This window comes from Mustela erminea, chromosome 13 (genome assembly GCF_009829155.1).
Source record: "Mustela erminea isolate mMusErm1 chromosome 13, mMusErm1.Pri, whole genome shotgun sequence".
Taxonomy (NCBI): domain Eukaryota; kingdom Metazoa; phylum Chordata; class Mammalia; order Carnivora; family Mustelidae; genus Mustela; species Mustela erminea.
This window is the reverse complement of record NC_045626.1, coordinates 85,554,149-85,570,223: the sequence shown is the minus strand read 5'-3', so window position 1 is coordinate 85,570,223 and position 16,075 is coordinate 85,554,149. Positions and strand designations below refer to the sequence as shown.

Below are 16,075 nucleotides of genomic sequence, written 5' to 3'. Positions count from 1 at the left end.
GGCCCTTATATTCGTCATGGAGGCAGGTGTCTAGCTGAGAGGGCCTCCCCCTCTGTGACCTCTGGGCATTGCCCAGGATCTGTGGGAGGCCACTTTTAGCCATATGGCTTGGGCACAGGGCCAGGTGAAGACCAGAAGTGATGCAGAGGAGCCTGTCACTACGAGGAGGGCCTGGGAACATCTCCCTGAGGGTCAGGACTGTCCTGCACCTCCTGCTTCCTGGCCACTGCCAACAGACATGGGAGAGTGGAGAGATAGGACTGGGGTGGTCCAACCGGAGCCAGGGAAAGAGACCCACTGTCTGTGTGGTGCGAGCAACAGCTTGTGGGATCTGAGGACTGTCAGCGGCCGTGGTCGCGCTGGGTGACGAAATCCAGGTGTACGAGAACAAAGCCCACAGCAGAGCCGGGCAGAGCGAACGCGGAGTGCACACCGTTCCGGCTCTCCCCGCAGGACGGACCCAAAGATGCCCAAGACCGTCTCACGAATTCCCCTCTGTGCTTAAGCTGGGTCTGTAATGCTTGCAACAAAAAAGGGGGTCATTAGGGCACAAAGGGCAGCACGTTTATAGAAAACCTACTGTGTGCTGAGACAGACAGACAGTACTTCCGGGAAATGAGCTCGGTCAGGAGAAGCAGCAAGTACTGTGACCCGAGGTTAGGTGTTCACACATGCGCCCCAGGGGAGGAGGCTCGGGGGGCGGGAGGAGATGCCAGGGAGGGAGGGGTGCGCCCCGGAGAAGGGCGACGTGCTGCAGGGATGGTCTCTGGCCCAGGAGCACACGGATGAAAACCGTGGGAACGTGAGAGGACACAGGGTCTTAGTTTCGCCCTATGACTCCCCCCGTCGGTAGGCCAGCAGGGAATTGTGTCTGTTGACTTGTTTAGCATTGTTACATTTCTTCCCATTAGCGAAGCACTGAACATATTAAGACACCAGAAGCAGCAATGAAGTGCTAATTAGTTTATAAGGATCCTTTGTCCCCACAACAGATTAAATTGAAATTCTCAGAAGCCTGGACTCTGGCCAGGCCCAGGAAAGCCATTGGAAAGCCGGTGCCTTTTTTTTTTTTTTTTTTTTTCCCTTTAATCTCTACCATGATTATGGAGAAGAGGACAAAATGAGAAGGAGGAGATTTTGTTCTGTCCCCAGGGTGTCGCTCACTCCCGCTGTCCCAGGTGACAGTCTAGCTGCCTAGGAATCAAGCAGCTCCTTCTGGGCACACCATCGGGAAGTGCTTTTCAATGCGGGAGCTCACCTCTAGCTTCTAAATTCCCACGTTCCCAAGATCTGCTGTCTTAGCTGAAGGCGGAGGTGAAGGTCAGAGCTCCTAATGCAGTCTGAAACCAGTGTGGACCTACAGCAGATCTACCTGGCTCTTCCTGCCCCTGTTTTGTTTTTGTTTTTTTAATATTTTATTTATTTATTTGACAGAGAGAGAGAGAGATCACAAGTAGGCAGAAAGGCAGGCAGAGAGAGGAAGGGAAGCAGGCTCCCCGCTGAGCAGAGAGCCCGATGCGGGGCTCGATCCCAGGACCCTGAGATCATGACCTGAGCCGAAGGCAGAGGCTTCAACCCACTGAGTCACCCAGGCGCCCCTTCCTGCCCCTGTTTAAGAAGCTTCGATGTCTGCCATAAAAGCGAGATGTGCACTTGGCGCATGAATCGAAGGAAGGAAGGATTCTCTGGGAGGGAAGGGGCCTCCGAGCTGTCGGCACCCAGCTTTTGAGTGTGACGCCGTGAGGCAGGAGGCTTTCTGAGAGGCAGGGGCTGGGAAAAGGTGCTCAGGGGTGGGAACCGGCTCTGCCCTGTGGCAGCTCAGTAAATCTGGGTAGACGAGAGGACTGCTGTAGCCCTCGCCCCCTTTTTCAGTAAGGCTCTTCAATAAGCCCTTCATAAATAGGAGAGAGAAACCAGTTAATGTACTGAGCCCCTAGCTCTGCGTTATTCAATCCTTACAAGAATCCTATAAAAGTCCGTATTACTATCCGCCTCCCCCCCACCCCTCCTGCATTTCACAGGCAAGGACTCTAACAAGCAGAGATGTTGCAAAACAGGTCCTAGGTGTCACAGCCGGCAGAAAGGAGGCTCCACACCCGAACCCATGTCTCTTTGACCTCAAAGTCCGAGTACTCAGTGGTGTTCAAGCCTGGACCTCTCCGGCCTCACCCAAGGCAGTCTCAGCTCAGGCCAGGTGGGTCAGAAGAGCAGACTGGAAACACATGTTACTAAGAATACTATTGCTGTCACACAGGCTTTGGAGATTTGGACAGGATCTTTCTAGCTGGCGTGAATCTGCAGATGACAGTGCGGCCCGCGTGGGAACAAGGCGGAGCCACGCCGACTTCACTGCAACCCCCATCGGTCCCTGAAGCAGAACAGTAACCTGTCTGCGCACACATATAGGCAGATGTCGTGGGGGAACAACCCAAAGGCCGGGCCCAAAGTAGGGGCCTGACACCTGTCTGCTGTGGCTGGTTAAAAACAGGGGGTCTACCGCTGACACCTTCCTTGTGGGGTCGAGCTTCTCGCCTGGTCACTTACCTTAAGTTGATTTCCCACTGCACCACCGATCGGTCCTGTCCTCCCGCCGTGAAGGCCCAGCAGCCGTCATAGGACAGGGCCATTCCCGCCACCCCACTGGGATGGCATATGATGGCAGCTGTCTTGTGTGGATTGCCATCAACTGGTAAGATCTGAAGTCCAACCTAGAGAGGAACAGGTCATTGGAAATTCAGATTCAGATGACTGGGCCCCAAGCTCGGGTCTGGCACGTCTGTGCATCCCCTCTAGTGCGGTTTACTGGAAAGGCCTATGCGTCTGGAACCACCTCAGTGTGTGCCAGCCTGTTTCATAGGGTTGGGGGTTTACACACACACACACATGCACACACCCCTGTGGGGTCGTCCCTCAGGAGAGATGCCAGGTTGCGGTAGCAACACAGGAAGGAAGCTTTTACTGGTCTTCCTGGTCAGATGTCCAAAGTTTTCCAGGAGAGTTCTAGAATCCTATGATTTTATGCTTTTCAACAGATTATTTATTAAACGTAGAACCAAGTGTAGCTAGTTTGCACGTCTTTATGAGATTTTTCCATGTCAATAAATCAGAAAGAAAAAAAATCCTTTGGTGACCCCCTGTCTTCATGGGAGTATAGAAAATGCAGTAACTCTGCTCAGAAATGCTTCCTAAGACCCAATTCTCACTCGTTTAATGGCAATTTTCAGGATCACTGTGGACCGGGAGGAAATAGGTCATAGCTAGGCTATGACCTCTGGCATCCTGGAGTGTGATCCTCATCGGGGCGGACTGCTACCCAAACCACACAGAGCCGTCTCCCAGAGGCAGAGAGCCTAGGGCTGATACCTTGTCCCTGTTAATAAACACCATGTAGCGTTTCTGCAGTTCCAAGGTGCTTTTCACCGGGAGGATTTGTATCTGCTCAATGGGAGAACCAAAAACCGGCCCGAGAAGCGTCTTTCTGCATGAGGAAAAAAAAAAAAAAAAAGAAAGAAACACTTTTTTTTTTAAATTCCACAAATCTGAACGTAGGCTCCCTGACTAGCTACCTTTCATGAGACCGCACACGTTTTGCATTCCCAATTTCCTGTCCTGTCACTCAGCAAAGAACCTCTCTCTCAGCCGCTGCTAACAGCCGCCATAAATGAGGGGCAACAGCTCCAAACAGTAAATGCTCCAGGGAAAGTCTGATTGTGAAGAATGCGTTCCGTGGTGGAGGCTCTGACTTTCCTCCTTGACAGCTGAGTGAAGGGAACATTATGCCTCGAGAACGTGTATAGGAACAAGGGACGGGGAAAACGCGTCGAGGAAGTGGCACGCGTTGGCGGGGTGTAGGGGGACACCTCTCTCCCAGGGGCAGCCCGAGAGATCAGAATGAGGGGCCACCCACGGCTCCAGACCCCTGACATACATGCACCTGACTCCAGGGGCAACACATAGGCTTCCAAAACACCGTCTGTGAAAATAACTGTGATGAATCATACCCTGGCAATGGTCAGGCTTCTTTAGCTCAGACTCTGCTAGGAATCTGATCCCAGGCGAGGCTCCGGGACATCACCTGCAGCCCAGACAGGAGCTTCAGGACCCCTGGCTCCCAAAGGCACCTTCTGAGGTCTCGGAGGCATCCTGCTGTGTTTAATTCTTAAACTTTTTTTTTTTTTTAAGATTTTATTTATTTGACAGAGAGAGATCACAAGTTGGCAGAGAAGCAGACCAGGGGTGGGGTGGGGGAAGCAGGCTCCCCACCGAGCAGAGAGCCCGATGTGGGGCTCGATTCCAGGACCCTGAGACCATGGTCTGAGCCAAAGGCAGAGGCTTTAACCCACTGAGCCACCCAGGTGCCTCGTGCTTTATTTAACTCTTAATTATGAATCCTTTTTGCTTTTTATCAGGGCCCACAAGATTCACTTTATAACCTATGAGAGCTGGATCTTCTCCCATGTGAGGTCAGTGGCTATTGCAAACTTTTTATATGATAAGCCCCTCGTAGTTTAGATAGGTTTTCTCCCTGGGGCCCCCCATGCCCAGCCCGTGTCTGGCGGGGACAGTACACACCCCAGGCGTGTGCACTGACTAAATGAAGCGCAAATCCATTAAGCAGTCTTTTTTAAGGCCCTCCTGTGCCAGGCTCTATGTGAGGGGCTCGGGACACACCCGTGAGTGAGGTTTAGTCACGGCCACTGAGCTCACAGCCTGACAAGAGATGACAGACACAGAAGCACCGTGAGGGGAGAGGTGTAGGAACGCGCGAGTGCGGGGCCCCGAGACTGCTCTGAGGAGGGAGACGTGCGAGCTGGGTCTGCAGTGGTAAGTTGGGAAGGTAGAGAATATGGAAGAGGCAGACAACAGGCAGCAAACAGGTGGCACAAGGCCGCGGGAAGTGGGTTGTGAAGAAAACCTAAAGGGGCAGGAGCGGAAGGAGGAGGGCAGTGAGCTGGGCAAGGGGCCGGGGCCAGCTGTGAGAGTGCCACGGGCAGGGGGCCGTCAGGTTGGTGATCCGCGGTCAAGTTCATACACATGGAGACTTAGGTAAGTGTCAGACACGCTAAATGGCCGCCCGAGGGACCACGCACCAGCTAGCTGCAGGTCACCCTGGGTAGGGATGTCCGAGGGCTTCCCCCAAGCATCACCGAGTAGACAGAGGTAGGGAGAACACGGCTAGGGGCAGGCTCTGGTTTGAATCCCAGCTCGGACCCTCGAAGAGTAGGGGCAAGGCTGCGGAGAACGTGCAACCACCACAAACTGCTGGTGGGAATGATACCTGGTGGCATTGCTTTGGGAAACAGTCTGGCGGATCCTCAAATGGTTAAACAGAGTTACCAGGTGACCTGGACATTCTGCTCCTAGGTCTTTGCCCAAGAGAAATGAAACAGGGCTCTGCTTGGAAACCTACACAAACATGTTCACAGTAGCCCCGAACAGAGACGACCCAAATGTCTGACAACAGGTGAATGGATAAATAGGGTAGGTTTATACCATGAAATATGAACCAGCCGTAGAAAAGGAAGGAAACACTGACACGCAACGGTAGCATGGACGAGCTCTGAAGCATCTTGAACGAAGCCGGACACAAAAAGTCACATGCTACATGGTTCCACTTATGTGAACTATCCAGAATAGACAAATCCACAGAGACAGAACATAGCTTGGCGGTTGCCGGGGGTGGGGCAGGAGTGGGGGAAGGGAGGGAATGGGGAACGACTGCTCATGGGTATGGGGCTAAATAAGTAAAACCTTTAACAAATTTTAATAATGGGTATGGGCTTATTTTGGGGTGATGGAAATGCTCTTAAATTAGATAGTGGTGATGGTTACACAACTTGGTGAATATGATAAAAGTCCCTGAAAAGGGGTAAATTTTATGATAGGTAAATTACATCTTAATTTAAATCATAAAAAGAAAAAGGGGGGAAAAACGTCAAACTAAAAATCAGCCTCCTGGTGCCTCAGGTTCCTCGCCAGCACATAGGGACAATGACACGCCTACCCCGAGACCGTGTGAACAGCAAGTCGGTTAATATACATAAAGCACTCACAACAATTTCTGGCACATAGGAGGACCCATGGAACTGTCACCTCGTATTTGTTAAACGTTATCTGACAATTTTGTAAAGTTAATATCTTTTGCTTCTGACTGAAAAATGTCACATACTCCTTGCAAACCATTTCAGACATTTAGACATGCAAAAGCCTGATAATCTACCCAGACCCCCACATTGCCACACCCTTGAGTCCCTGAGGACTCAAGAATTTCCTTTATATATTCTAACTTATACAGTTTTATGTGAAAAGTAAGTAGTTATAGAAATCTAACTTTATAGCAAAATACATTGTGTCTTGGGAGCTATTTCCATGTCACTACACAGACAGCATACTTTTTTTTCTTTTCTCAAAGCAGCATCATGTTTCAGCATAGTGACGAGTCATCATTTAACTAATCCCCTATTAATGGATATCTGGATTGTTTCCATTTTTGAAAGTATTTTCGAGCAAGACATCCTTTTACTTATGTCTCGGCATACTGTGTGAGGGCTTCTGTGGGCTACATTCCTAGACATCAGAAAACAGGATGCGATTTAGCAAAGGGAAACAAAGCTCTCTCCCAAAGAGTGTTTCCATGTCCCCCCCAACAGGCAGTGGACTGTCCACCCGCTTATACCTTTGCCAACACTGTGTCCTGTCAGTCATTTTTATTTCACTAATCTGATTTGTGAAAAAATGGTGTTTTGTTTTCATCTGCATCTTTGATACTCAAGTTGAACATCTGCTCATAGGTTTATTGGCTTTTTTCTGCTCACTGCCTTTCAAGTTCTCAATATTTTAAGTGCATTTTAAAATTGCTTTTTATTTGTCATGAAGAGACAATTCCTTCTCAATTAAGCTGTGGTTATGAAGCCTTGTTATTCCTACCACTTAAAAGATGCTTTATGGGGACGACTGGGTGGCTTAGTGGGTTAAGTCTCTGCCTTCGGCTCAGGTCGTGGTCCCAGGGTCCTGGGATCGAGCCCTGTGTCGGGCTTCCTGCTCAGCGGGAAGCCTGCTTCCCCTTCTCTCTCTGCTCTGCGCTCTGTTGCTCTCTCTGTCTCTCTCAAATAAATAAATAAAATCTTTTTAAAAAATAAAATAAAAATGAAAATATCCCTTATGCTAATTTCCAATTGATTGTCAGTGGCAGAAATTCCAAACTGTGTGGCTTGGAGTCCCTGCTTAGTAACTGTTAGCATCCCCAATCTACCTGCAGGGTGAACTCAGATTTACTCAGGACTTGCATATCCATGGGATATTCCATTTCCAAAAAGTTTGTGTCCGTTAAAGATGATGTACGAAGATTCTGAGATCTTCCTAAAATCCTTTCTACCTACTTCTTTCAAATGTCTCCTTCCCAGTGTTTTGATATTTTTTTTTAAAAAATGGTGCTGAATTTCTCTCCTGTGCCTGCCACATGACATGGCATTTCTCAATTATTTTTCTTTGTATCCTTCTGGAAACAAATGTTTAAATAAGAAGATGATGATGTTGATGATCTTGGGTGATGCTGACCTTTGAGGACCAGAACCCTGATCCTCCTCCGGCACGGGGCCAGCTGCTGTTGGCGTCGCACTTCCTTCTCTCAGGTGAGGTCCCTAATGGGTTCTCACCTGTTGCTCTAGCCTCTGGGCCTCTGTTCTTTCCAGCCATACCCACGAGGCAGCCAAACCACAGGTGGAAAGGGACGCCCTCTAGGGCTGACTAGGTAGGAGCCCACGGCCAGGGCTGCACCTGGGCCCAGTAGTGCCAAGTAGAGGACGGGGTCAGAATTAGGCTCATGGGTTGAGTCCCACCCCATCCTGAGCACAAGCTCTGTCACTGCTCTGAAACTCAGTGGGATATTACTTGAGAAGCGGGAGAGTTGTTGAAGATTAATGTGGAGCCTGGTGCAGAGGTGATGCACCATGATCTGTATCTGTCACGAGGAGCAAACCTAGGGAGCCCCGGGCCTAGCAGCACATGGGCCAACCACAGATGTTGACCTACTTCAAGATGGAGGAGCTGCTGAGCTGAGATGAGCAGCTTTGGATGCCCTGGGGTCAGTCCTTTGGCCCCTCCTCTATATGCTCGTCCCCTCTAGAATCTTCTCTCGTCTCATGGCTCTAAAGCACCATGTGCTCCCAACCTCAAATGTGGACCTCCAGCCCAGACTCTCCCACAAACTCCACTCCCCTACCAAGATGCCAATGCTGGGGCGGCAGGAGCACGGCTGTCGGAATCCCTACCTTCAGCACCTCGGACAGAACCTGGCTCAGGTAGGGGCTGGGTAAACACTGAGTGAGCACACGAATGCCATCAGGTAAACTTAAAAACCCTCTAGGACACAAGAGTAAGGCAAATCGCACAATGACGGGCCCCTGTTGGCTCAGTGAGGAGAGCCTGTGATTCCTGATCTCAGGGTCAGTTTGAGCCCCACAGTGGGTATAGAGATCACTTCAAAAAAATAATAAAATCTTTTTTTTAAATCGCACAATTGATACTATTCAAGTGAAAAGATGTTTTTAACGCAGGAGGAGAAGATAGGAGAGTTTATAAGGCATCAGAGACTTTGCGGGGTCCTTCCCTGGGTCTCGGGCCCGGAGCTCTGGCTCCCTCATCTCCGTGCGGGGCTAGGCTCAGAGGCAAGGGCTCTGGATTCATATCCTGCTTCTGGCGACTTCCCAGCCACAAGACCCTGGGTGAGACTTACTCAACTCTTCTGCACCTCAGTTTCCTCCCCTGGGTAGTGAGAGATAGTAAAGGCAGCCAAGCTGCTCATGGGTCTGTAAGCCGGGACTTAGAGAAGATGGGAATGGAGAAACTGAGGCAGGCGTCACACCAGCGGGAAGCTGTTAGCGCTTACCGGCACATTTTGGTGGTAGAATTAAAAAGTTTCACTTTGTAGCCGCTGTTGCAAATGAGCAGGAAGAGCTCCTTGGTGAGCGGTGGGTACCAGACCATACAGGTGGGATAGTTGCCCTGGTCGGTGCGGTGAATGTCCAAGATCTCCAGGTTGTCTCTGCAGCTCTTAAGAAGATTATATTCAATCTGCAGAGGAGGCCAGATAGACACACATGAGGCTTGAGCCAAAGAAGGCAGTCAACAGTCCTGTTCTGGGGGACAGTACTGGTCCCCCTAAGAGAAGACTTGCCTAGACCCTCACTCCTAACAGGCTGCCCTGATGAGCATTCCTTATGAGCAAAGACAATGAGCTGCTCTAAAAACACGATGCTACTTACCCCTCCGGACTCCCCTGCCAAGTCATACTGTTGTGCCCATTTTACGGGTTAGAAAGCAGAGGTTCAGAGAGGTTCAGGTGGGTTGCTCAAGGTCACATAGCTAAGAAGTGGTAGGATGAGAATTCAAATTTAGGTCCAACGGACCCCAAAATCTGAACTCTCACAGTTGTGTCCTACCGTCTCCCTTACCATTATCTCGGGAACTCTTCAAGGGTAGGAATACATTCATACCTAATCTCTATACTTGACAGTCATAAATCGGTAGCTTGCCGAATTTCATCCACCGGCAGGTTTTGGTGGCCAGACCATAACGAATGGATGACTGGACGGCCAGTAAAGGAGAGATGGGAATGGAAGAAAGGGAAGGAACGAGGAACAAAGTTTAGATGCACAGATACGATCTTCCTTGACTCGGGGTGGGGTTACGTTCCAATAAACTGTTTTAAGTTGAAACGGTCATAGACAAAAATGCACTTAATATGCCTCCCCTACTGCCCCCCACAGCCTGACCTGGCCCACCCTAATTGTGCTCAGAACACCAATGTGAGCCTACAGTTGAACAACATCACCTACCACAAAGCCTGTTTTATAATAAAGTGTTGACTACCCTATGTAATTGATTGAACTCTGTCCCGAGCTTGACAGAACGGCTTGGCTGTGTGGGTGCAGCTGGTGGCCGGTGTGCTGGCTGTTCACCCTCATGGTCGCACGGCCAACGGGGAGCTGTGGCCGCTGCTCACCATCACACCAGAGGATGGGACCACAGATCACGAGCCCAGGACAAGAACCAAAATCAAAATGCCAAGCATAGTTTCTACTGTAAGGAGTACTGCTTTCGCACATCCTTAAGAACAAGTGTTGACTCAGAGAGCTTTATGCTACCTCACTGTACATTCATTTTCTCCAACAAGGACCCAGACTGGGGGCCCGGTTCTAGGCCAGATGCCAGGGACCCAACCTCACAGGGGTGAGGTAAACAGACATTGAACAGCTCACCAAGAGCCTGTCCCTCCCGAGGCTCAGCAGTCTCGGCTCGTTGCTGTCCAGATGAACCCCAAACAGGAGACTGCGGATGCTTTTGCGATGAGAACGAAGCCTCGCCAGGTATTCCCAGACCCGGTGTCCGTTTCTGACTACCACCATGTAAACGGCCACAGTAAAATACACGTCCTGAATTGGAGCCAAAGAGCAGAAGTTATTCCTTTTTCAGTTTTGTAACTTAAAAATCATCACCAGGTTTTCCATATTAACGCTGCCTTTAGGGCATTTTATCCAAAAGGAGATTTTAGTCTGTCTGAGCAAGTAATAAAATTATGCCCATTTTATAGATGGGAAAACTAAGGTTAAAAGTAGATAACCCACAAAGGTAAGGGGGAGGTTAGAAAGCATCCGCCTGACACTGGGGCCTTCTTTCCGGTCCCCACCTCATTCTGTGTGGAAAACTGAAACCCTGACTCTTTTTGTTTTCGTCCTCACTTCTCTGAATCCAGCCACACAAAATGAAAAAGGTATGATTTCCACGGCTGAGAGTGAGTTGGGAGTGTGCGCAAGACCAGCCTAAAGGGAAAGGGACACCTAACTTGGGAGCTGCAGGGGCCCGGAGGCTCGGCGGCCGGCCTATGAAGGTTTGGAGCACAAAGACCAGGGTAGAGGCCGGGCACACAGGCAGGGGTGGGGGCGCAGCAGGGACGTGAGAAGCAGCGGTGGCTCTTCGCCCTCACCCAACATCAAGGCAGGACGAGCGCATGGCAGACCAGGAGAGCTGGCAGGAAGGGAGAGGCTAAAGGTCTCAGAAAATCTTTACTGAGCTTAAGAGCCCTATTCATAGAGGGAAGGAACGGAATCCAAAACACCGGGGGGAAGACGGTGCTTTGAGATACATGAGAATGTCATCTTGTCAAAAATCAAAGAGAAAGATGAAAGAAGGGATGCCGAGGAAGGGGTCCAGAAACCAACACACCGAAATGAGCTGTCAGGATGGCAGAATCCCCGCCTGCGCGTCCTGAGGCCTAGGCTCCTTTCGAGCGACAGTCCCTCCTCTCTCTATAGAGGCCTTGTGGAGATACAGTTCACACCGCACAGTTCACACCTTTAAAGTGTATGACTCTGTGGTTTTCAGTGTATTCACAGATCTCACCACCACAATTTTAGAGCATGTTCACGACCCAAAAAGAACCCCGAATCCATTAGCACCCCCTCCCTCGCCCCACCCCCCCAAGCCCTCTCTCCCTTTTGGTGGTAAACAAGGTTGCTGGATTCCCTGGACAGTTCCCAGTGGAAACACTTACAGCAGTCGCCATGTACTGGGAGTCATGGGAGAAGCTGATATGAGTCACGCTGGTTCTGGAATATTTGAAAGGCTCTGGGATTTGGTTTTCTAAGGACATTGCATCAAGAATGTAAACTGTCCCCTCTGTGAAGCCAGCTCCAAGAAGGGCTCCTGAAATCACAAGCCAGAGAACAATGCTGGAAAAGGGACTTCATTCCTTCAAAAAACACCGACTCCAGGCCAGGCTGTGCTCTAGGAGCTGAGAAGACAGTAATGAACGTGACAGACCAGGACCCCCGGAGAGAAACGGAAAAGCATGAGGCTCTGGGGTGAGTGTTCAGACACTAACTAGGCACCGAGAGCCGCAGGGTCCAGGACAAGGCGTCTAATCTAGCCTGCTGGGGGGAGCGTGGCCAAAGTAAACTTCCTAGAAGCTGTCACAGCCAAGGGCACAGCCATCTGGGTCTGTTTTTGACTTGGAGCCCAAGATAGGCCGATATAATGAAAATACCTTCAGGATTGTAGGTTAGACTCTGGACGCCCAGCCCCTTCTCAAAGACCCTGCTGAAAAGGTACTTTTTCTCCTCATAATCCCACACTTTGATCATCCCACAGAAACTGCCAATGGCGATGAGGGGCTGGTACGGGTGGCAGGAGATGGCACAAATGGCATCCTTGGGCTCCACGAATAACTTCTCAAGTTTGGTCCCATCTGCCGTTAAGTGGTACACTGTCGCATCCGATGTTCCAATGATAAGATTCCTGTTTGCCAAGAAGGGACCCAACAGTATCAGTGTTTGCGGCGCATGGGGCACGGAGGCTATTCTGCTTCTAATTGCACACGAAACGCCTCTGTCGTCTGCAATTTAGTGACATTATTAACCCAGCGTCTCCAAAAATATACTACCAATACCCAACAGCCTCCATTTGCAAGTGAAAAAGCCCACATTTCTACATGTAAATGCAGTCATTAAGTATGCAGATGGACAGTCAGTTGTACAATTAGCTAATCTGCACATGCAAATATTCATTTGTGTATGCAAATATGGAGTGTGGTGCACACATACAGATGTGCCTGCAAATGCTGCAAGGGTAATTAAGCAGACTCGCAGATAATTCAGTCTTGAAATGTTATGGCTATTAATTATCAAATGCCTTTAACCGCAGCACTAGGACAAACTCGGCTTCGGGAGAAGATACCAAGCTCCTGCAAAGGCCTTCAAACACAACAGAGACTGCAGCTCAGGGATAAAAGCCCTTTCCAGTTTCCAGTCGCTAAAGATCCTTAATACGCATAGAATGCTTCATTTTTAAAAAATGACTGAATGGTGATTCTAATCAGCTGCGGAGATCCACCTGCGGGCCCCGAGAAGGACCGAAGAGGAAATCCCGCTCTGTCTCGTGTCCCGGGAGCAAGGTGGCCATTCCACCGCGTGCCAACCGACAGAGAGGGCAGCAATCATTTCTTGGCCATTCAAAGGACTAGATTCATTAACAACCTACCTTACAATAAAAAGGTCACCTTTTAGAGTGCAGTCTGGAGGATAGTTTGATTTTTCGGTGGGGGGAGCTGCTGGGGTCTTGGAAAACGACAGGGTCCTTATGGAGCTCAGTTTGAAGTTGCTGTACCAGTTAACAATGGACAGGGTCCGATCGTAGAACTTAATGTTACCTCTAATATCACCTGTGACGATATAGCTGAAATGGAGAAAAACATCTGTCTGGGAAGGAACAGTAGTAAGTACCAGGTACTGAACAGATAATTTTGTGTCCGGCTCTGGACTCCCGGTGTTGTAAAAATTTCACTATAATATTGTCCTACGAGGTTGATTTTACTGTTGTTCCACTTTACATCTGGGAAACGAAGCCTCTGAGAAGTTGAGAAATTTGCTCAAGGCCCCGGGTCGGGGGGGTGGTGGGGGTGGTTTGCCAGATTTAGCAAATAAAAAATGCAGGACGCCAAGTGAAATTTGAATTTCAGTGAAGCAAGCAGTAATCTTTCAGCAGAAGTATGTCCCAAATACCGCCGGGGACCGACTTCCACACGGCAGCCCCATCAGGCCCCATGGCCAGACTGTGCGGGGACCCAGGTGGACCCAATGCAAAGCACACGCTCCCCTCTCCTCGCCCCGCCCTCCTACATCAGCCCCCGGCAGTGGCAGTGGGCGGTGACTGACATTCTCTGCCACGAGACCACAGAGGACACCAGAGTCCGTCCACCAGCCCTCTGAAATCACACAGCTTGGCAAAAGCACACAAGCCGCGTTACGGGAGGGCACTGCTGTCAGAGCCATATAAAACCCTGTCAGTGTCGCGTGACAAAATGGCTTTTATTTCCAGTCCTCAGATCTATCCCAAATGGGCTTTTTCTTTTTTTTTTTTTTAAAGCTTCTGGCATAAGTCTAATCACAGTGGGGGGGGCAGGATGGGGAATGAATTTCCTCTTATAGATGCAAAGTGATTAAATGCAGTTTCTGATTAATAAGCGAGGCAGGTGGGCAGAGTAATTGGCGAGAACATCGTTCACTGCCCTCTGCTGGAAAGAAATGGCAAAACAGGCCAAGTGTTTTCAAGATCTTGGTGGGCTCCCCGGTCCTGGCTGGGTTTTATTTGCCATGGAAAGAGGGGAACCCAGGCCTGGTCTTCCCTGGGCCCTAGCCCCCCAACTAATTAAAGGCTGATTCATCATCAGCTGCAATTCTACTACCGTCTTTTCCGCACCCCTGAGTGAGGACCATTTGCATTTCTCTTTGTAAAGACGTGCCAGGACCTCACCGCTCTCTGGATTAAAAGAAATGAAAAGGAAAGCAGGGCTTTTGGAAAGCAGATGGCACAGTGACTCTGACCACGTGTGCACGGTCCCTATCATGAGGCAGAGTCCTCCGTCCCTGTGGGGAACTTCTCAACCATCCAGATAACGACCATTTCATTTAGAGCTCCTCTGTGCCAGACAAGGTACTAGAGTTTTACGTGGCTTATCTCACAAAAATTCTCATAAAATCACTCTGAGGGAGAGGGTTGTCATGCCTGTTTTGCAGGTGGGAAAATGGAGGCTCAGCCAAGTTAAGTTCCTTGCCCCGAGTCGTTCAGCAAGGAAGGGATACGTCTGGAAATTGAACCCCTTTCTGTCTGAGACTAAGGCTTTTAATGACACTCTCTGAGCTCCCATAGCCTCTCCAGCCAGCGAGCTTTTAAAGTCCTGTTGTATTTCACCTTTTCATAATGGGTGTTATTTTGTAATTAGAAAAAACAATACGGGGCACCTGGGTGGCTCAGTGGGTTAAGTCTCTGCCTTCAGCTCAGGTCAGGATCTCAGGGTCCTGGGATCGAGTCCCACATCGGGCTCTCTGCTTGGCAGGGAGCCTGCTTCCCATTCTCTCTCTCTCTGCCTGCCTCCCTGCCTACTTGTGATCTCTCTGTCAAATAAATAAATAAATTCTTTTTAAAAAAAAAAAGAAAAAACAATATAGCTATTTATGTTATTTTCTTAAAATTAAAGTATGTAATATTTAGGGTGAAAATGACTGTAATTAGTGTGAAAGGAAAAAAAACAGTTTTTGTTTCACCAACACAAAGGGATTTTTTAAAAGTAATACATGGCCATGATTTTTTTAAAAAAAGCAAACCAATTAATACAAATGAGATCATGATAAGAGGGGAAACCACCCCCACCCTTGCTCCCACTTCTCTGGTCTTTTCCTCAGAGATACCAAACATTCCCAGTTAATAAGGAATTTCCCCAGAAATATTCTCTGCATATACAAAATATGTGTGTACATCCAAAAAGGTTTTAACATACTTTGGTAATCACTGATAGCTGCTTTTTAATTAAGTTAATTACCGATCCACTGTAGTGAGCACAGTGAGGCCCTCTTTCTGCAAATGAACCAGTTTACAAGGTTTGATTTGAGGAAAGCCCGCAGAGGCGGAGGCAGACGACGTTGGGCGGTGGATGTCCCAGACAACCAGCTTCCCTTCCATTGTTGCGGAAAGTATTTGTGTTAAATTCAAATGAAAGACTGACTGGCTAAATTTTCCCACGAGCTTGTTGAAGGTCTGCATTTCAGAAGACAGATTATAAGTTACGTTGGTATACATGTAAAACAAAGCATTTGTCAATAGGGCCTATTTTATAATATTACATTGATTTACAGTAGGAAAAAGATACAATTAGAAAAACCAATCGCTAAGAAATCTCTTCCCCGTGGATTGCCACAGTGCAGGCCGTTCTGAACCTCTGAAGGTGTGCTAGGAGCGAGTGAAGGGCTGTGTACGGGGTTCATTAAACTGTTTGCTTAAAGCAAATGAAAAAGTGTTTAACCAGTTGTTTATACCTGCTCAACTTCTCTTACTGAGGTTTCAGAGACTGATAAAAGAAACTAATGTCCCTGCCTTGTGCAAAAGCATGTCCGGTTGTAAGATATCACAAAATAATTATCCCAGTCTTATAACTATAAACTTTTCCCATAAACTATTTTCCCATCAGTAGAAATTAAGTACTGTACACAGACATGCCCCTGACACCTCAAGAAATTTGTGCTAC

The 16,075-nt window shown here is 48.9% G+C and overlaps 1 protein-coding gene across 4 annotated transcripts in view; it reads right to left on the bottom strand.

Moving 5' to 3' along the window:
- The window catches only part of WDR66 (WD repeat domain 66), a 65,029-nt gene that overhangs the window by 26,948 nt on the left and 22,006 nt on the right, over positions 1-16,075 (bottom strand). For 3 of the 4 annotated variants that reach the window (XM_032310711.1, XM_032310710.1, XM_032310712.1), the window contains exons 9-16: positions 15,374-15,588; positions 13,036-13,230; positions 12,044-12,294; positions 11,552-11,703; positions 10,260-10,433; positions 8,888-9,072; positions 3,364-3,478; positions 2,545-2,708 (exon numbers count right to left, since the gene is read on the bottom strand). In XM_032310711.1, coding sequence (XP_032166602.1) covers positions 2,545-2,708; positions 3,364-3,478; positions 8,888-9,072; positions 10,260-10,433; positions 11,552-11,703; positions 12,044-12,294; positions 13,036-13,230; positions 15,374-15,588 — 1,451 coding nt within the window. The remainder of the gene's footprint in view (positions 1-2,544; positions 2,709-3,363; positions 3,479-8,887; positions 9,073-10,259; positions 10,434-11,551; positions 11,704-12,043; positions 12,295-13,035; positions 13,231-15,373; positions 15,589-16,075) is intronic. The other variant, XM_032310709.1, reaches the window with a different exon arrangement.